Raw genomic sequence first — 21,351 nt, 5'->3', positions numbered from 1 at the left:
GCCAGGGAGCCATGTGACTTGCACATAAGAAACTCATCATGGCTTAGCCTGAGGGTGTCCGCTGCCACCTTAACAGGTGAGAAAAAAAAATAGGGATGTCTGTTAGGGAAGTGGATGTGGACAGAGTCTTTCCAGCTGTCCACATGGTCAGTCAAGAAAATCCTTCAGCAGGTTTAGCTAAGGAACAGCAGTGACACGCTGGGACGGAGGCAATAGTCCCGTCACCGGTGATGCCAGTGGAAAATCTGAAAGGTCTTGTTCTCAGTAAATTGCCAGAAAAAGTGGATTCCTGTGGCTGTGGTTTATGGCGCATATCCGTCCAGACGGTATGCTACACACAGAAAGCTGTGAAATCCTAAAAACCTTTAGGGTCTGAAACCAGCAGTCGATATGTTGCATCTTGTAAGAAAACACACTCTGGTCTTGATTAGGTCGTGCTGCTCTTGGAATTCTGAATCTGATGGAGCTTTCACGGCAGCGGCCTCTCGGGCTCCACCTGGTTCTGTAAAGGTTAAACAAACTGAAAATATAAACAGTTTGTTTTTTGGGGGGGGGGGCTTCAGACAAGGTTACGAGCGGCCGGCTCAGGCAGGCGATTGATGAAACTCATTCCCAGTCACACAGTTAATTGTGCACCTATAACGCTGCCTATAGCCAAACACCAGCCCAGCTGTCCTCTGGAGACTCGGGAGTTTGTGTGGGATGAAACCGCTGTGTGGTTAAAACAACCCTAGTGTAAGTTAGTTCTCCGCTACTCCCCCAAAAACAGAATGACAGCTCGCTCTAGAGGTGAGAACAAATTAATTAGTCTGGAGGGTTGGTGAAAAATCATGCATTTTTATTGTAAGGTAAAACTTGGCATGCTCTTAGAGAGCCACGGTTATACTGGGAAGCCTGTCGGTGCACCAGGGCAAGCCTTTTAATAAAACGCTTGCCAGGTGGATCCAGTCTCTCTTTTATTCTTTTTTTTCTTTGTCTTAAAACTGCATAAAGCATAGTAATGGGATTTAAGAGGATAATTAATAGTCAAATCAATGGATTGTAATATATTTAGGCTTTCATCTTTTGAGGGATAAAAAAAAAAAGGAAAATCCCATCCCTTCATTCATGTCCTAATTTTTCAATTACGCAAAAATTCACGGGTGGTTGTCATGCTATTTGTTACATATTATGGTGCTATTACCTCGTAAAAACTTATTAAACAGTGGAGATAATCCATTAAACCCCACTTAATATATTAGTATCCATTAATTTATCCATTAAAAAAAAAAAACATGAATGTGGGGGGGCGGGCGCCTAAATTTACATCTCAACTGAAGAAATTAAGGTAATTTAAAGCGATACCATTCAATATTACTTTCATTTACCCGCAATATGACATAATATATATGACCCTATATGTGCCGTACACATCACCATATATATACATATATATACACATATATACATCCTCTGGATATTTAAAGAGATATAAGTTTATAACATATATGAAATACCTATAGTAAAATTTGTACATCAAAAATCTAAAATATCTATACGCTGAATTTTTGTATGATATATATGTTATAATCAGTTTATATATACACATTTATATTAAAATTCTATATGTTTATATATGTTTTTCAGATTTTGGGAAAGTGGTCTCAGACTTTGGGATGGATGTGTATTTATGAAACATACTTTATGTCTAAAATGATCAAGACGGGTCAGTAAATATAATAATAAAACATTGTTGATCAGCTCCCATTCAAATTAAGAGCCTGTCGACCCTTCAGGTGCAGCCCATCATCAGCCCTGACGGACGGCTGCCTGCTGTCGGCGGCCAGCAGAGGGCGTGCATCTTCAGTTTGTTTTTTTTTTTGGGTGGTCACTGATTTTAAGCAGCTCGTTTACATATTCACTTCGTTGATATTCAAGAGCTTTCTTCCACTACATGTTTCACTGGGATTCGGGCTTTCTCTCCAGCGTATGTGCGACAGAATAATATGTACCCATCATCCAAGGTCCCTTACCCACAACAGTACCATGACATCTGCTGATGGAATTTGTCTCTTGCCCAGTATGACAGATCCAAGCAATCTGGAGCCCAAGGACACGGGACATAGACCTTGCCAAAGGAAGATGATAGACTCATCCGCTCATGAACTACGACTGAACCAGCAAATCACAATTCTTTCCCTCGGTGCCTTTTGCTTTCTTTTTCTTTTCATTCCTTTACTATCCTTTAATTTCCTTTCCTTTCCTTTCCTTTCCTTTCCTTCACTTTCCTTTGTGTTTCCTTTTTCATCTCTTCAATGCCCGTTCCATGTCATGCCTTCTTTTTCCTTTCCTCCCCTTTCCTTCCTTTTCCTTTCCTTTCCTTTCCTTTCCTGTCCCTCCTCTTCCTTGCTTTCACTCCCTTCCATTTGTTCCCTCTCATTTGATAACTGTACTGTAGAAGAGTGATGAGAGGAAAGGAAGAATATGAATACAGGACAGTAATAACACAACATATCTCTGCAATTAAAGGCAAACATTTCCAGCCTATAATATGTCTTCAGTTGTTGTACGCCGAGGTGGAGAACCGCAAAAAATGCGGCACAAAGCTCCAAACTCTCCCACAGAAATGTTTTCCTCGCCTCAACGCTTGTTCATGCGCCGATCTGTTCAGCCGAATGACATCAGTCACTCGCTGGTTTCTTCAGATGAGCTGGTATTTTTAGCTGATTGTATGAAACGACCTTGTAAAGAAGCGTTCGTGTTTCGTGTTATGAGGTCACGGAGTGTTTCCGAACAGGAGAAAGTTTAGTGAAATTATGGGAACTGTGTGTGTGTGTGTGTGTGTGTGTGTGTGTGTGTGTGTGTGTGTGTGTGTGTGTGTGATTGGTGGTCACTCTGCTGCACCCTCATTACACTTGGCAGCAGTGTGTACAGTCGTAACCTCTGCATCTATAAGCAGGACTTGGACAGCTGATGCATTTTCTCCCTCTTCCTCTCTCTCAGATTGTCTCTCTGCCTCGTTCTCTCTCTGCCAGCTCCCGCCGCCACGCTGTCGGATTCACGGCGCACACTGAAATACTGTTAAATTAGCTAAGTATACAGTGAAATGTCTCCTCTGGAAGACTTGTGTTTGTATATCCCGTGACCTCGGCACACCTTTTTATATTGCAATCAGCGGAATTAGCCTAGAGCTAAAAGCACTCTGAAGCTTTTCTTTAAAAACCGTGACCTACTGGGGCTCGTAGCCGTCGGGTAGCAAACATTTTACACTGCTGTCTTTTGAAGTGGGTATGAAAGGACCTAAATTTAACTTGGATAAAAGCTCAGTCTTTCATGAAAACATACTCAAACTCTCCTAAATGTGTTTTCCACTTATTTGTTTCTGCTCAATCTTTGGACGGAAAACTTGTTTTTTGTTTTTTTCAGTCTGACTGTTCCACCTACATGTGCCCACCAGCACCAACCACTGTAATCACCGTCTGAGAGCGAACCACCACCCACCTCCACCTTGAGGAATCAAGAGAGAGAGAGGAGAAGTGAGGTGTTGCCGCCACTGGAAGCCGGAGACTCCTGGTGTCAGTATCAAGGGCCTCGCTGAGATCCGCTTCTGCACGTGTTGTATTTTTATAGCCTGAAGTCGGGTTTGGATCGGCTGTACTTTCATAACTTGAAACACTCAAAGGTAACTACATTCATTACAACTTGGGTTTTATTTTCAGTTTTCGAAACATGAGCAGTCAAATTAAGTTGTACAGTGAGTTGGCTGAATCTCAGTTTAGTCAAATTTATTTCAAAGAGAAGAAGAAAAAAAAAAAAAAAGGCTACTGGCAAAATAATTATCCAAACATGCACCACAGCTTGCGTCCCGACCCCCCGGTTCAATTTTGACTGACTGTACTTGTAGTACCAATAAAACCGATGGCAGGAGCCTCTAAAATAAAACTGCAGTGCTTATAAATCACAGTTAATGTGTAACTGCCAATGGGATTTTTTTTAAAAGCTGCATTAATTGATTCTTTGGCCACTTGAGGGCAGCACAACAAACTGTAAACACATCACTGGTCATTTATCACCTTGTAAAGCACGTCGACCGTTTCCTGTTGGCACATCCAGGAGGAGCAGAGGGTCGAGTGTTTGGCCACATGACCATTTATACATAACATCATGTCTCGCCTCCTCTCTCTATAACAGCAGGCCTGTGGCGCTGTCAATTAGCCTGTTTCAAGCATGAACCAGCTTTAAGTCACAGGATGAAGGTTTCAAAATAAAGTCCAGGGTAAGGGGAGTAATCTGATTACTGAGCTATTGCATGTGCACATGGATTGTATAGTAACCCGGTTATTACAGTGCATATTAACATGCACTTCCTGCATACCCTGAGCAGCCTGGTTTCTCGTGTGTGCTTGCAAACCCTGCTGAATGTTACTCTTTTCAGATGCATTTAAGAAAACAAAAAGGATTAATATTAACAAGCGTCTCGCGTTTTGTTCGGCGACGTCTTCAAAGCAAATTTTCCACACAGTCAAACAGCACGGCGTCATAAGTTCAGCTGTTTGAAGTCGCAGGAGAGAAGCGTTCGCTGCTGCTGAGACAATGTGTTTACTAACGGACCTCGACTTGATTACAATTCAAAGAGGCAGTCCCACAATGCTTATTCACTGTGGAAATATGACCCACATTTTTGTCAGGGAAGCTGTGCTTTGAAGTTTATAAATTAGACTGGGGGAACTTTTATTCTTCCTTTTAGAAGAAGGCAGCTTATCAAACATTTTTTTTCTTTATTTGATTTTTTAATATTAAAGCCTTTAAAGACTCAATCAGCCACATATCTGGCCTTGTCATGAAGCAACTTTTAGACGCAGACTTAATAGAAGGTCATTCAGAGTGAACACAGCAGCATATTTCAGAAAGAGAGCATGTTGTAAAGAAATACGGCTCTTGAGAATGACATCATTCCAGATTCCTGAGCCATCACACCGTGGCAGCGTAAACCGTGGAGCATCTGGGCGTTGGGTGAGTGCATGAGGCCGATCTGACTTTCGGTCTGTGAAGGAGAGCGCTCTGGTTAACCTGCTGCAAACCAGCATCACAGAGAGATCCAGGGTTTATGTGCTGAACAACAGAACTACATTTTCTGTTTTCCTTCAGTAGATTATCTCATGTTTTAGTCATGAATGTTGAATAAACTGAACTGAACATGTGACCAAGTTGATTTAATTTCATGTGTTTTGCACAATGTTTAAAACAAATAACCGGCTCATTCACAAAATCATCAAGATACAGTTCAAACTGTTGAGGATAAAAACAAAGAAGGCGAGGTAAAGGATATTTATATAGCACATTGTCAAACACAGATTCAATGTGCTTGAGGGAAATTAAAGAAATATGAAAAATAGCAGTAAAAGGCATAATAGGAAAACAGTATAAAAACAGATTATAAAGTAAAGCTAAACAAATGCTAATGAAATGTCAAAAGTCTATAAGTCTATAAATACAAGCTGGAAAATATGAACTTTAGTAAATTAACTCAGTACTGTACTTAAGCACCATTTGAAGTACTTGTGCTTTACGTAGCTATTTCCATGTTATACTAATTATTGTTACTTTAACTCTAGTCGGCCTAGATCTATTTACAAAGCATGTATATCAGCTTGTATATGATATATTGTTATAGTAAATCGCTTATACATTATACATCATTAATAATAGCTAAATTACATAATATAAAGTGGGCCGACAAATCATTTGCAGAGTACGGTCTCAGTCACTTCAGAGAAGCCCGAGCACTTCATTGGTGTATAAAGTGTATTTGTGTTCATGGTTCTCTCGCTCACATTCAAGCCTTTATGTGTTGATGCATAATAACAGCAGGGATGTTAATTTAAAGTTTTTTCTCAAATTTTAATGGAATCTCAAAAATGTTTGACCCATTTTAGGTAGTAGTTTGAATTTTTACTTTAATATTACAATAAACCTGCACTGACATGACCGAGGGATTCATACTCCCACTCCAGCACAAACACATGATGTCACACACCAGCACAAACCTCTATACACACCAAAACTATTATGATTATTACCTGAATACATTCATTTTTCTTCAGTTAGCTGAAGAAAAGAGCAGCTTTATAAATGTTGCATTGATGTGCTGGAAGCAGACGCTTAATTAGTCCTGTCCACACTGGGTCCAAGGCCCTTACAGAGGGGAATTTTACAGCAGCTCTCCTTTTTGCTTTTTTTTTTTTTTACAAATGATATAATATTCAAATGGGTCAGACCAGGACATTTCTCTGATCCATGTTCTCCATTCCCAGGGAAGATGTATCCCACCCACACACTTCTTTGAAACCGGCTGAAACCCCATCCATAACATACTTTAATCTCATAATTTTCCTTTACCTTGAGTGGTCATTTAAATCAGAGCTTGAAGGCAGATATTATATGGAAGGAGAATCATATAATATATCCTAAAGTTTGAACAAATTTACTTAGAACTTTTCTCCTGATTCTAAAACTTAGCTCGAGGCTACTGATTAGTTTCTTCTTTACTCTCAGAGCAAAGTGTGTATTTCATCAAACTGGCAGACCAGGCTATAGCGTCACTGTATACTGATATGGAAGCTGGTTACGGAGAGGTTATTTCAAGAAGTTCTTCATCACAGCCGGCTAAGAGAGCATACATGGCTGTGAGACATAGTCGCCCGACACAGAGAGACAGTTTTCTCATTGAGATTGTGCTTTTTTAAAAATTAACTTGCAATTAATTACATATAGGCCTGCAGTGAATATGCATATGACATATAATTACAGTATTTCACTCCTACCAGGACTCTGCTGGCATGATGGAGTGCTTCATACAACACGGCACCATCTGTTAACATCCCTGGAAGGAATTTAATGTCTTGTAGTCTACTGCTCCCTAGAGTTTACAGATTTGCACTGCAGCTTGTGTTTGTTCCATTTACCTTTGATATCGTGTTTCACTAAAGAGCAACAGCAGGATGGACAGTTTATGACAATTTACCAATAACAAACGAAATATATGTAGATATATTGATTTTCATGTATGAAATACATATATACACTATAAGAAATGAAACATGTTAATATATTGACATAAATGTCGAGCCAGTACAAATATGTATGTTTATGTATGTATGCTTATATTGTAGACATATGTTACGTAAACATATATCCATCCTAAAGTCTGAGATCACTTTCCAGGCATGGGAAAATAGACACGTTTAAAATTACTAGGAGATTTATAAGAAAATATATTTAATTTCAATATATGTACATGTACAAATTTTACTATGGGTATTTCATATATGTTATAAATTCTATCCAGAGGATGTAATATGTGATAATAATATTTCCCCTTATAGGTGATATCACTCTTGATATAGGGACATATAGGCTATGTCATATATTACATTTCTGTATGGGAAACATTTCCAGCTGCAAAATAATAATATCAATTTAAGAATCATAGCTAAACATTTTTTTCATATGTATTTATTTATTTATTTTGGTTCTTAGCTCTGATTGGTTCAACACTTACACTTCCTGCCTTCTTCAGTCAGGTTTAAAAAAAAATCTTTCATCACACTTATAGGCTAGGTTTTATTAATTGCCCCTACCTACTATTTATTCTCTTATTCTTCAGTGTGCAGTCCTTTGTCCTCACTGATATATGTATTTCTTTATTTATAGATAGTTCAGTTTCCGGTCTGATTAAGTCAGTGCGCGAAAACGGTGGGAGGAGGAGATTTGATACTTGTGACTCACCGTCCTACGTCACTGTATGTTGACGTGTGGCTAAGTAGAGAGCTGCGGTCTTGCCAGTCAGCTAGCGCTAGCTAACACTTCTCCACAGTGAATAGTTATCGAAAGCGTTGACAGCTGACTTGTTTTTACTAAACTTTTGATAATGGCAGCTGACTGGGAGGAAATTCGTCGGCTTGCCGCGGACTTCCAGAGAGCACAGTTTGCTGACACAGTGCAACGGTGGGTGCAACCCGACGCTACATGCAGCTGCTAGCAGCGAAGCTAATGTTGGCTAACATTAAACAGTTCTTTTAAAAGTAACACCTACTCCTTCAGTTGTGAATTGTCTCCTTTCTGTCAACAGCTGTGGTTAATGACAACAAGAAAAAAAAAAAAAAAACACAACATATGTCTGTAACTGGCAGGTCAACATCCCCACATGAAACTTAAAACTGTGAACCTCTCCACAGGCTGTCGGAGAGGAACTGTATTGAAATCATTGCAAAACTGGTTCAGGAGAAGAAGCTGGATGTGGTGCACACACTCGATGGGAAGGAGTATATCACCCCGGCACAGATCAGCAGGGAGATCCGAGATGAACTCTACGTCCATGGAGGTCAGTGTCACAGTCAAACACGACCTGCAAATATACCTGCTGTTTTAATAACTAGTCACTGTTGTCAGTCTGGGTCATACTCACCATGAACGATGATGAATCGTGTCACCTGGAGGATGGACAGCAATGAAGCAGTGAATCAATCTTGTCATTTTATTTCACAGGGCGAATCAACATCGTGGACCTCCAGCAGGTGTGTATTATCAAGTTTAAAACACTGCTTTGTCCCGCACCATATGTCAATAGCAAACTGTGACCCAGACTTCATGTTATCAATAGTCCATTATCAATTAAACACCTTTTTATAAATGTTGTTATGATCCTCTTTTTTACAGATTATCAATGTGGACTGGGTCCATGTTGAAAATAGAGCAGGTGACATTGCGAAGTCTGATAAGGGGGTTCAACTTGTACTGGGACAACTTATTGATGAGTGAGTATGACACTTTTACCATGCAAATGTTGGGTTCGGGCTGCCCCAATATAATCTGTGTAATGACACTGATAATGATCTTGCTATTAAGAGACATAAGGTCTGTTTGTTCAATTAATTAACAAAAAATCACTAGAAGTATCTATTAAAGAATAAAGTTAACCAAAGACTTAAAATGCACAGATACACAGATGTGTAGATGCACCGAAGTTGTTTCACCCTTTAGATATTCATATTTAGTTTATACACATGCAAACCTCACCTCACACAATAAACTGAATTCATTAGGAAAATTTAATGTCCAGCTTAGTGGCTGTCAGATCTCTTGTGACATGAAAAGGCATAAACATAATAAACTCATGGTTTGAGACTTTAATGCAGTAATTTCAGTCAGAAAATATACATATTTTATAACAACAAATAGTCATTGTAGTTCATAGTTGAGGCGCCAATATATTTTAAAGTTAATATTTAAGTAATTCATCTGTATACAGCTGAAGAGGTGATCAGTAATTGTCATCAGCTATTAACATACTACACCGGAGATGCCTCCAGATGAACCTCTGAGCCCACGTGTGTGTTACATTATGTGTCGGCTGAGATGTTTGACATGACAACATGATCAATACATGTTCTCTGTGGGTTTCATCATAGACTGCTTGGAGAATATCAGAACCATAAATCAACTTAAATTGAACAGAACTCTTATGCTGTCTTCCAAGAGGATGAAAAGTCAATTTTTTGACATTTTACAAAGACGTCCACTGTCATGGACAAGCACGACAGTCGACTGAAGACACGAGCTGACGTAGAAAGAAATAATTGCAGCCTTATTTCCTGCATGATAGAAGAGCAGAAAGACACTCAAAACTTCTAATGAGGAGGGAAACGTCTTGTCTGAAAGGGTTAGCCCTTTGCTAGGAAACTGTCCAGCTGAATATAAACTGAGGTGGGAATACCTTGTGTTGTCTGCAGCACGTACCTGGACCGTTTAGCTGAGGAGGTGAATGACAAACTGCAGGAGGCTGGTCTGATCAGTATTGCAGAACTGTGCAAGAGCTACGACCTCCCAGGAGATTTCTTAACTGAGGTGAGACACACTGCAGCCAGTCCTTACCTGCATGTGTTTATTAACATTTTCTATATCTGACATGTGCTTTCTAATGTAACTCAGGAGCTGTCGAAGCGTCTCGGGAAGCTTATCCAAGGAGAGATGGACCAGTACAACAGGGGAGTCATATTCACCCCAGCTTTCGTTGCTCGACACAAAGCCAGAATACGAGGGCTTTTCAGCGCCATCACAAGGTAAATGTTGTCATTATATTTCATACAACTGCACTCATTCAAGAACCACATATAAACAAATTAGTGGAATGTTTAAGTGATATAAGTCAACTTGTCTCAGTCGCCAATTTTTAATATAAACAAAGTTAACAAGTGGTCGAAGCCCGTCATACGAGCTCCATACAGAGAGTCTGCCTTTGTTCACGAGGGAAGAACGCTCAAAATGTCTTAATCTGAATTAATTTAATTAATTAAGTTTATTTATAAAGCACATTTAAAACAACCAGAGTTGACCAAAGTGCTGTATAATAATATGCAACGGAAAACGCTATCTCATGGTCTAAGACAGACATGGAACAGTTTGAAATAAAAACACAGGATGAAAGTGAAGCCGCCTTAAATAAAAATGTTGGGATGTCAATTCTGTTCATGACCGAATCTTTCAAATGTGCAGTTACTCGTGAGTAAGTCGTATCCATCAAGTTGAAACAAGTGATTTGCAGCAGGTTTGTGCATCTGAACATATAAATATGTTTGTGCACGAGATCCACTGTCTTTCCTAATTGTTTAGTTTTGTGTTTTATATTAAATAAGATCCTGTTTTTGTTTTGTTTGTTTATTTTTGCTCTGCAGACCGACACCCGTCAGCAGCATGATTGGAGCGTTTGGATTTCAAGAACATCTCCTGTACTGTGAGGAGAGACTTCCCTGATGTTTGATCGTTGTTTCATTTGACTGGCTGTTCCACAGTGTGGTTTTTTTATAATCAGATTTGGTTTTGTCGTCGCCAGCTGTGCTGGAGGAGTTGGTGAATACCGGACGGCTGAAAGGAAGCGTGGTCGGAGGGCGACAGGACAAAGCTGTGTACATCCCCGATATCTACTCCAAAACACAGAACACCTGGGTGGACTCTTTCCTCCAGCAGAACGGATATTTAGGTAGGTTTTATTTTATTATATTATTATTTTATATTATTATATTAATGTTCATAAAAAAAAGATAATAAAAACAATTCATGAACAGATACAATTTAAATAACAAACAATACAATAACAAACAGAAAATAATGTCAGCGGAGAGCAGGAGGAGGTTTCTCCAGGAGCGTATTTAAAGCTCTGATTTATTTTCCTTTGAATAAAATGGACTTTAATGTGTCTTTGGGGAAACAAACAATAATCACAATATACAATACAGAGACATAAAGCAATACAGAAGACATTTAGTGCCACACAACCATACATGCATATTGCACACGTCCTGGGACAGCTGCATCTCACATTGCTGTTATTTTACTCCTGAGGTATCAGATGAGTGTAATACACACATCGCAGTGTTTCTTTCACCTAGCGAGATCACACACTCAACTATAAATCACAGCCTTTCGCTACGAGTATCTGTGGCGTGAGTCCTGTTAACCCCTTGCATCACATGTAAACCAGGCTTCACAGTAGCAGCACAAGTGTCTGCAGTGGTGTGTGTGTGTGTGTGATTGACGCCGTCTTCCTCCTGCAGAGTTCGATGCGTTGGTCCGACTGGGGATCCCCGACCCTTCCAGCTACATCAAAAAACGCTTCAAGTCCAACAAGCTGCTGTTCCTGAGAGCGGCCTGTGTGGGTCAGGCTCTGGTCGACCAGGTGGAGGCTTCTGTGGAGGAAGCCGTCAAGTCCGCCACGTGGACCGACATACAGGTGCTCAGCGCAGCACTGGAGTTAACTGTTTTTACTTTAATGATTATTTCAGTTTCTCACCTACTTTCTCGTTCGGATTCGTAGCCGATTCTGCCCAGCTGCCTGTCGATGGAGGACGTCGGGATGTTGATCAACCAGGCCATGAGGAACACTGACGTCCAGTCGTCTGCCAGAGTGCTGGGAGGCACGGTCGTCGTCAGTGAGAAATTCATCAGCAACTGCCTGTCGTTATTCGATGAGGCCATGCAGCAGAAAGCTCAGAAGGTCTTCAGCTGTCGCACATTTCCATAAAAAAAATAAATAAATAAAATCTTTGAACGTACATAATTGAAAAAACACAGCATCTAAGCTTTTCTGTGATGTTTTTTTTTCTTAGGAAGTGAAGAACAATCCAGTGTTTCTGATAACTGAGGACGATCTGAAGCAAGCGTCCATGCTGACGGAGAGCTCGGCACTTTCCAAAAAGGAAAAGAGAGAAGCTGAGCGCAGGAAGAAAGCCACAGGTTAGTTAAAACGCCGTACACACACACACACACACACACACACACACACTCTCTCTCTCTCATCCTGAAGAGACAGAACCTGCATGACATTAATCTGGGATTACATATCGAGTCTCTCTCTCTCTCTCTCTCTCTCTCTCTCTCTCTCTCTCTCTCTCTCTCTCTCTCTCTCTCAGAGGGCAGCGGGAGCGTGAAGGCGGGTGGAGGAGGAAACGCCAGAGAGATCCGGATTCGTAAAACCAAGAAGAAAGGCCGGAGAGACGAGGACAGCGACGAGGAAACCGGACCTTCACAGCAAAGTACGCCGAGGGGCCCACAAAGCTTGTTTTACCTTCACGGGGACATGATGTCTCTATGTGCACATTAAGCCTGTTCACTGAGGCGTTTTACTGTAACAAGAGCGTAATGGCTGCTTGGCCAGAAATCTCTCCCCTGGGTTGTTAAGCTTTTTTTTTTTTCTGTTATCATGGAAGACAAAGTTAAATGCAGTATCCCTGTGAGACTAATTAGCTTGTATATCACCTTTGCCAAGATCGTAGCAAACAGACTGAAGCCCCCTTCATGGCCCAGGAGGAGATCGTAGCTGTTTTGGAGGAGAGAGTGAGTGACTGCCCCGAAGAAATCCTCTCTGAGCTGGCAGAGCATTTAGTCAGGTAACACGCAGGTTTCTGTCTGAAGCTCGTTTTCTCCTCCGTTAGACGTGAAAACTGAGAACAGTAAGTCCACTCTCTGAATGTCTCTGCAGGCCTCTGACCAAAGCCTACCAGGAGGTGCTGCGGACGGTGTTCATGTCCTCCAGCAGCTCTCCGTCGGGGGCCAACAGGAAGAAGAGCATGAAGGATCTGCAGGAGGAGATCACCAACCTCTACAACAACATCCGACTCTTTGAGAAAGGCACCAAGTTCTTCTCTGGTAAATCCCACCATCAGCACCTTTTTAACGTAAAGAATGTAAAGAGAACAAAGTAGAGAGTGAAGTCAGAATCGAAATGATAGAGTCTGGTCTGCGAAGGATCCTGCTGCTTTGAGGCCTTTGGTTTTAACATTTGTCCCATTAGTAAATGAAACCCAATACTTAAATTTAGTGTAATCCTCAGGCTCTCTGTCCGCGTTGGTTGCTGCCATATTATTTTCATTACCGGCACGCAATGAATCTTGGGATAGGCTGGGCAAGGTTCCAACAGGTGGATTGTTTTCGCACCCAAATTAAGTGTTTGTTGCGTTGCCATTCCCTTCCTCTCTCCCTGCATTTCCTGTCTGTCTCGACTGTCAGTCTGCCAGTGAGAGAGAGACACAGAGAGAGACAGGAAAGTTGGGGAAAGAGACAGAGAAAGACGGAGCGAGAGAGAGGGGATGACGTGCAGCAAAGAGCCACGAGCTGGACTCAAACCCGGGTCACTGTGGTAGCGGTTAAGCCAAAAGGTCAGCCACCGGAGCGCCACACAGATTGTTAACCTAACAAGACATATTGTGTTCACGCAGATGAAACCCAGGTCCACATTGCCAAGCACATCCTGAAGACTTTGTGCACCGACGTCACTAACATCCTGGTGAACTTCCTGGCTGCGGACCTGATGATGTCTGTGGAGAACGCCAGCTCCATCACCAACGAGGTCAGGCGACGCTCCTGGTGCTTCCTTTTTCCCACGTCCTCTGTGTTTAGAAACGAAGGGAGAGATAATCACCCAAAGCGCCTGAGATCAGCCTCAGATGGAGTTAGAGTTAATTAAGACTGTGTGTCATTGTTTGAAATGCACCGCGGGACTCGTTAGTTTGGAAACGTGAATGTCTCTGATGTGTTGCCTCAGGTCAGAGTGAAGATTTTGGGGAAACTCTCAGAGGAGACCAGAGGGCCGCTCATGAAGCTGCACAACTGCCTCAACGGCAAAGTGAGTGTGTTTCCTGTGGGTTGCATCATCAGACGGCGGCGTTAGTGCGAGGGATAGAGAGTAACTTCTTCACCTTGTGTTCATCACAGACCATTGAAGACTTTCTGACCAACATAGAGACCTGCGCTGAGGTGTGTGGGTTCATGCTGAAGAAAGGAGACAAGAAGAAGGAGAGGTAGAGGGAACTTTTATTCGTCGTTATGGTTTTTGACTTTTTTGACTTTCAGTTTGCAGCGACGGAGTTGTGAGTGTTTGTGTGTTGTGTTGTGCGCAGGCAGGCCCTGTTCCTGCACCGTCAGGCTCTCGCTGAGCAGCTCAAGGACACGGAGGACCCGGCTCTGGTTCTCCACCTGACCAGCGTGCTGCTGTTCCAGGCCAGCACCCACTGCATGCTGCACGCCCCGGGCCGCTGCGTGCCTCAGATCATCGGCACGCTCACAGGCAAAATACCAACAGTACGTCTGACACTCACTGACTAAGACTCTGTGTTTAACCTGTAATATCACTATGATGTTGTAGGATGCTGGATTTAATGTTGCACATTCAAAATTAACATTATGAAAATAATCAGTGCACTTAAAAGACATTTATTTTTAAATAACAGACAAACGCAATGTTACAATAATAAGATAATCTCTATATAATCTACATATAATCTATAATAACATAATTGATATGTCTTGTTTCTTTAAAAAACTATGTGATGTTGATGTTGATGCTGAGTCGCCTCAGGGATGTGAAGTGAAGGTCCAGTGGCCCCTTCCCTTACTTCCCACCCCGCTACTTCCAGCGCTGTCGCTCCACACCCACTTTCAAACTCGTGCTTCATTTTGATCTCAGCTACACACCTGTAAAGTTTCAGGACTGTATCTTGCAGTAGTTGTGATGCATGAAAGTGCTGACAAAAATAATCTGTCCACAGACAAACAAACGTATAAACACCCACCAAAATCCTCAATTTTCAAATTAAAGCTGACACCTGGCACTTTGATGATATTTTTTATTTTACATTGTTTTTATTTAAAATTGAATGTGCTGAAGCTGAGAGCCTGAAGAACAACAACTGTCCCCAAATACTTGTGGTCTGGGTTATTGGTCCAAGTTCAGCTGGAGCTCATATGGGGCCAAATCTTTAGCCTGGACGTCAGACGTCGATTGACTACCTGAGGTTTTTCCCACCAACAAACTTACATCCACTGACCAGGACATATCCCTCTGCTGCAGCTCAGCATGGAAACATGAGGGAGAAAAAGAACAGATGAAGCTTCATGTTGGCTTCGGCTGATGTTTAATTGTAACATCAGTCATAATAACAGTGGTTTCTATTTTTTCTGGCCCCCCTTCAGAAGCCGAGAAAAGTTCTCACCCTCCATCCGACGGTTTTTAACAGTGACGGGAAGCAACTGATAAAAAAGGATCCGTGTTTAATTTTCATGTAATGAAGGTCGGAACGATCAGCATCAGCAAAGCTTTGTTTGTTTTCCCCACATGAATCATCATCATAATCGTTCAGCTTATTTTCCCTCCATATTTTTCCTCTGGTCATCCCCTCAGGAGGGCGGACCCCCCAGTTTGAGAACCGCTGGATAACAGACACGTTTATTTGTGCTTCAGTGTGGTCTAAATGCGTCAGCGTCACCACGTCATTTTCTGATTGTTTACATGCAGTTTTCAGACACAGCAGCTGTCGGTAATCTCCATCTGCTGCAGTGTCGGTGTAACAGAGCGTTTGTTTGGCGAGTTAAACTGCTGAAATGTTTGCCTGCGTCCATGTGTGTTGTTGCAGGAGCAGCAGCAGCAGCTGTCTGCCTACCAGAGCCTGGTGGTGAAGCAGCTGGTGAGCCAGAGTCAGAGCAGGAAGCAGGAGGAGGCTGAGGGCGAGGCAGACAAGGCGGAGGAGCAGGACGAGGAGGCCAGGAGCGTCCGCTCACAGCTGATGGCCCTGACTCCTCAGGTGAAGGAGCTGGTGCTGTCTCAGAAGAAGACATCTGTCAATGAGGACTGAACATTTCGAAGATTAGAGAAGTGAAAATGGGAACTCATCTATGATGAACCTTCTTTTCATGTTTGGATAAATACTTTAAAGACTGCTACATCAGCTGTTAATACTGTATTTTTGTGATTTATCCATGTAAACATAATTCTAAATTATAAAAGTAAATTCCTTTGTGGGATGTCTCACTGTAAACCCAGATAACATGAACATCCTCAATGAGGCTCTGATTTAATGCATTAAAACTAATTTCTTTCCCGCATGTGGTTCCTCGCGTTATTTATTGCCTGTTGTCTGACAGTGTCGACTCATGTCTCTGTAGCAGCTTCTGCAGATAAGTGACCAACAGGACCTTGAGTTTGTTTTATCGAAGGCTTGGAAAAGAAGTGAATGAATTTGATCATTTCTACTTCTCAAGGAGAAGCTAATATGTATTTGATGTTGGGATTGTGCCATGATTTGGGAACCGTGGTCACAGTTTGTGGTCACTGTTCGTCTCCCTGCTGAAACTCACAGAGCTTCATGCACTGTAACACTTGAAGGTTTGACTGAAAGTTTGCCTTGAACTTCTATGTGCAGTTTCTCTGTTGTAACACTGGGGGGCGACAGCAGCCAACTAAAATATCACGGCAGCCCCCTGACTAATGCTGATCCAGTGTGAGGAGACCAGAGAGGGATGCTCTGCCTGACATTTGTCTACATATCAACTCCAAATTTAGATTCTGCCACAATAATAGTAACAACATTAAAGATACATACACTACGTGGACACCCTGACATTACACTCATATAACAGCCTCTACTCAATCTTTCTCAATCTCCGACTCTGGTGGATTCAGACTTTCTTCCGGACCTTGTAGCCGTGCTGGAGGATTTGCCGACATTTCCGATTCCAGTTCATCCCAAAGCTGTTGGATAGTGTTGAGGTCTGGGCTCTTAGTACAATAAGTGGTGTAAGGCTATTGCAGCAAAAGTCTTGGATGTACTGAATTGAACAATATATGATAGATTCAACTTTTCATTTCAGCTTTCAGAGTGAACTTAATATACACAATTTGGAAAAGGGACTATTGCCTTTCGTTGACCAGGCTTTCTACCTCCTTCCTGGTGTATTAAAGGTCCCATATAGTATAAAGGTAGACCTGATGGAGGAAGTAAAACTACATGGGGATGGTTTTTGGAGTTTAAAACCATAAATATATCTTCTTATGGATCAACACTACTGTTTTCCAAGTCAACGATACATTGCGGTACAGTTTGTTCCCTTAAGAGATTTTCAGATCTCATTTTTCTGCAGCAAAGCTTCTAAAAATGGACTCCTACAACCAGGAGCAGGAGCCCCGTTTAAAGACCAAAGGACTCCTGAGGTATTGGTCGTCAGGACGATCAATACCCTCACTAAATATAAAATTTGAGCTGCTGACTTTTCTCACGTTTTGAACACAAAGTTCTCCTTCAGGGAGCACATCCTGTGACATGTGACTGCAGCATGTGCCGTGTGGAGGCAGACACACTGTCTGCATCCTGGGAGAGGAGAGAGAGGCTGGCTGAGGAGGATGTGCACGCGTGAGGTCATCATACACACAAGCACATGCTCCACATCGCCATGGAAACAGGCATCTCCTCACGGAGGCCAGATTTTCTTTTTTGCTTTCTGTTTTCCGCCGAGGCCTCCAGGTTTGGCAAGTGAGAGATGTCAAAAGAGGAATTTCATTCTAAAATGAGAGATTGAAGCCTCCTACTCTCTGAATATGATTCATACCTATAGAAAATACTGATGCAAAATTAACCACACTAATCCCCTCAATATAGACTCATGGATAACACACACCTCGCTTTTTTGTCTCCAAAATAACACATATAATGCATTCAGTGGTGATAAAGTATTATAGTTCTCACTTAAGCTGATATTTAGATTTAAAAAAAACACTTCAGATAATATCAATAAATGACAATAGTGGTATTCCAAAATAGGCATTAGTGTTTGCTTGCACTGGCTCTACAAGGGGAACTTGGATGAATTGGACAAGGATCAAGTTTGTACTGACACGCACTGATGTTTAATCTTACATAGATCCAGTTGGCAGTTTATTAGGAACCCTTACTGTAGCTGATATTAATAGAATCTGACACAAACAGTCCTGCAGTCAATCCTCCTTCATGAAGGTTGCAGCTTGAACTATACTGCATTACACAGAGAGATGTGTCAGTTATTGATTTGAATGGGGGGGGGGGCACTCAACATAAAGCAATGCAGTTCGACTGCACCACAAATCTTAGCAAGGTGTTCCTAATAAAGTGACAACTGAGAGTTTAGGCCTGTGACCCGGTGGTGTTCTTGTTTCCTGACACCACTACCTGCTCCTGATGATGGTTTTAAGGGAATACCAAAATCATCATCTGTCTTGTAAATAAAATGTAATTACTTTATGTAAGTAAAATGTCATATATGTTATAATAATAAACAATAAATAATAACACTGAAAGAAATGACTTTTTTCAGAGTGTGTCTTCATTACTGTGATTCACAGCATCAACTGTAGCTGCTATTATTATTATTATTATTTCCTGAATTGGTTAATTAATTGTTTGGTCTACCGTATTAAAAATCAGAAAATAGTGAAAAATTTCCATCACAGTTTCTCAGAATCAGACATAACTTCTTCACGTCTTTTTTTTCCAACCAACAATCCACATCCTAAAGATATTTCAGTTTACAGTGACAGAAAATACAGAAAAGCATCAAATCTTCACCTTTCAATAGCTGGAACCAGATTCACTTAAAAGAAAAAAAAAAAAAAAAAAAAATCAAAATGAATAATCAGTCAAAAAACTCTGAATTGTTCTGTTGATCCACTAATCAGCTAATCAATTAATTGACTAATCGTTGCAGTTATACTGCCTCTGCTTGTCATATAAACATAAAGTACCTGTCACTCAAAACTGTACTTTATGTTTGTTCTTAATGAAAACATGTTAGAATACATTAATCACATTTGACCCCAGTGAGAATCCACCATTAATGATACACACTCTCCCAATTAAATAATACAGACCCATGGAAGTGGTTTATACAGTCGATATAATCCATGTTTATCCAGCCAATGACTGATGTTGTTTATGTAAAACCCCTAAAAGCCCCTTGTAAATTCACCTTTGTACACCATGTACTAATGATTAAAGAGACACAGGGTGGCTCCGGCTCCCTTGGCGGTGCATAGCAACAACATTATGTATAAAAGCATTTCTAAAGTCCTGCATTAACCTGAGCAATCACATTGCTTATATTGATTCAGGAACTAATAGACCATTGTTCAAGTGGAGCAATCTAACGTTTTCTTGATCTTTTAGTTCTGCCCTTGCGAGAGAATTTGACTATAGCATGACGGTCACTATTGGCAGCAAGAAGATGCCTTGTACCTCTCTAAACTCAAAAATATATTCTGAGGCATTTACATTTCAGGAAGCGAGGACACAAACTTGCACAGAGGATTTAGGATTCTCAGAAGCTACGCTCAAGGTTACCCAGAAATCAGAGCGCTTGTTCCCTAACAACATCAATTTGACAACTCTACAAGTGTGAAATACAAATAACTGCTCCTTTTTGTGAAGCATCACGGCCTGTTTAAAGTGGTTCAACTGAATGTGAGATGAAGGAAAAAAATAAACAGGGCTGTAAATTTCAGATTCTCAGTGTTGCAGTGTGCTGTGCCAGCATCAGTTACCCACTCAGTTTAATTTAAATGTCATGTATTCACAGTCACTTATGCCAGAAACAGAATCAACATTTTTCATAATTTGCATAAATCTTCCTGTTCTGGATGTGATCAACATATAATGTTAGTATGCCAAAAATATTGGTAGCATTTTATTCCGTTTTCAAAGTTATTATGTTTAGGGAAACATTAAATAGATATATACTGTGACTTTTTATCCCATACTACACTATGACGTTTTTTAACATTTTTATGCCTTACTATACTATGACGTTTTTTGACATTTTTATGCCTTACTATTTTATGACATTTTTATGACGTTTTTATGCCTTACTATTTTATGACATTTTTATGACGTTTTTATGCCTTACTATACTATGATGTTTTTATGCCTTACTATACTATGATGTTTTATGCCTAACTATACTATGACGTTTTATGCCCTCTATACTATGACGTTTTTTGACATTTTTATGCCTTACTATTTTATGACATTTTTATGACGTTTTTATGCCTTACTATACTATGACGTTTTTATGCCTTACTATACTATGATGTTTTTTTGACATTTTTATGCGTTACTTCACTATGATGTTTTATGCCTTATTATACTATGATGTTTTTATGCCTTACTATACTATGATGTTTTTTTGAGGTTTTTATGTCATACTATACTATGACGTTTTTATGCCTTACTATACTGTGATTTTTTTATGCCTTACTATACTATGAAATTTTTTGACGTTTTTATGCCTTACTGTACTTTGACGTTTTTTGACATTTTTATGCCTTAGTATACTATGATGTTTTCTTGACGTTTTTATGCTTTACTATACTAAGACGTTTTTTGACATTTTTTATGCCTTACTTTACTATGATGTTTTTATGATGTTTTTATGCCTTACTATACTATGATGTTTTTATGCCTTACTATACTATGACGTTTTATGCCTAACTATACTATGACGTTTTTTGATATTTTTATGCCTTACTATTTTATGACATTTTTATGACATTTTTATGCTTTACTATACTATGATGTTTTTATGCCTTGCTATACTATGACGTTTTTTGACATTTTTATGCCTTACTTTACTATGATGTTTTATGCCTTATTATACTATGACGTTTTTTGACATTTTTATGCCTTGCTATTTTATGACATTTTTATGACGTTTTTATGCCTTACTATACTATGACGTTTTATGCCTTACTATACTATGACGTTTTGTGCCTTACTATACTATGACGTTTTTTGACATTTTTATGCCTTGCTTTTTTATGAAATTTTTTATGACGTTTTTATGCCTTACTATACTATGATGTTTTATGCCTTATTATACTATGACGTTTTTTGACATTTTTATGCCTTACTATACTATGACGTTTTTTATGACGTTTCTATGCCTTACTATACTATGATGTTTTATGCCTTATTATACTATGATGTTTTTATGCCTTATTATACTATGATGTTTTTATGC

General features: G+C 40.3%; 1 protein-coding gene across 1 annotated transcript; it reads left to right on the top strand.

The window, feature by feature from the left end:
* The first annotated feature begins 7,777 nt into the window (after positions 1-7,777).
* On the top strand, positions 7,778-16,413 carry ufl1 (UFM1-specific ligase 1). Its single transcript, XM_023415118.2, has 19 exons — positions 7,778-7,986; positions 8,217-8,362; positions 8,527-8,555; positions 8,698-8,795; positions 9,771-9,885; positions 9,970-10,100; positions 10,713-10,771; positions 10,871-11,017; positions 11,592-11,767; positions 11,852-12,031; positions 12,144-12,270; positions 12,447-12,569; positions 12,803-12,923; positions 13,016-13,182; positions 13,752-13,882; positions 14,078-14,158; positions 14,248-14,333; positions 14,433-14,613; positions 15,945-16,413. Exons 1-19 carry the CDS (start codon positions 7,910-7,912, stop codon positions 16,161-16,163), a joined length of 2,394 nt encoding a protein of 797 aa, XP_023270886.1. The 5' UTR covers positions 7,778-7,909; the 3' UTR covers positions 16,164-16,413.
* The last annotated feature ends 4,938 nt before the right edge of the window (positions 16,414-21,351 follow it).

This window comes from Seriola lalandi, unplaced genomic scaffold, assembly GCF_002814215.2.
Source record: "Seriola lalandi dorsalis isolate HSWRI2012SDOR001 ecotype SW California unplaced genomic scaffold, Sedor1 jcf7180002054544, whole genome shotgun sequence".
Taxonomy (NCBI): domain Eukaryota; kingdom Metazoa; phylum Chordata; class Actinopteri; order Carangiformes; family Carangidae; genus Seriola; species Seriola lalandi.
The sequence above is the reverse complement of the archived record's forward strand: the minus strand, read 5'-3'. Positions and strand labels throughout refer to the sequence as shown.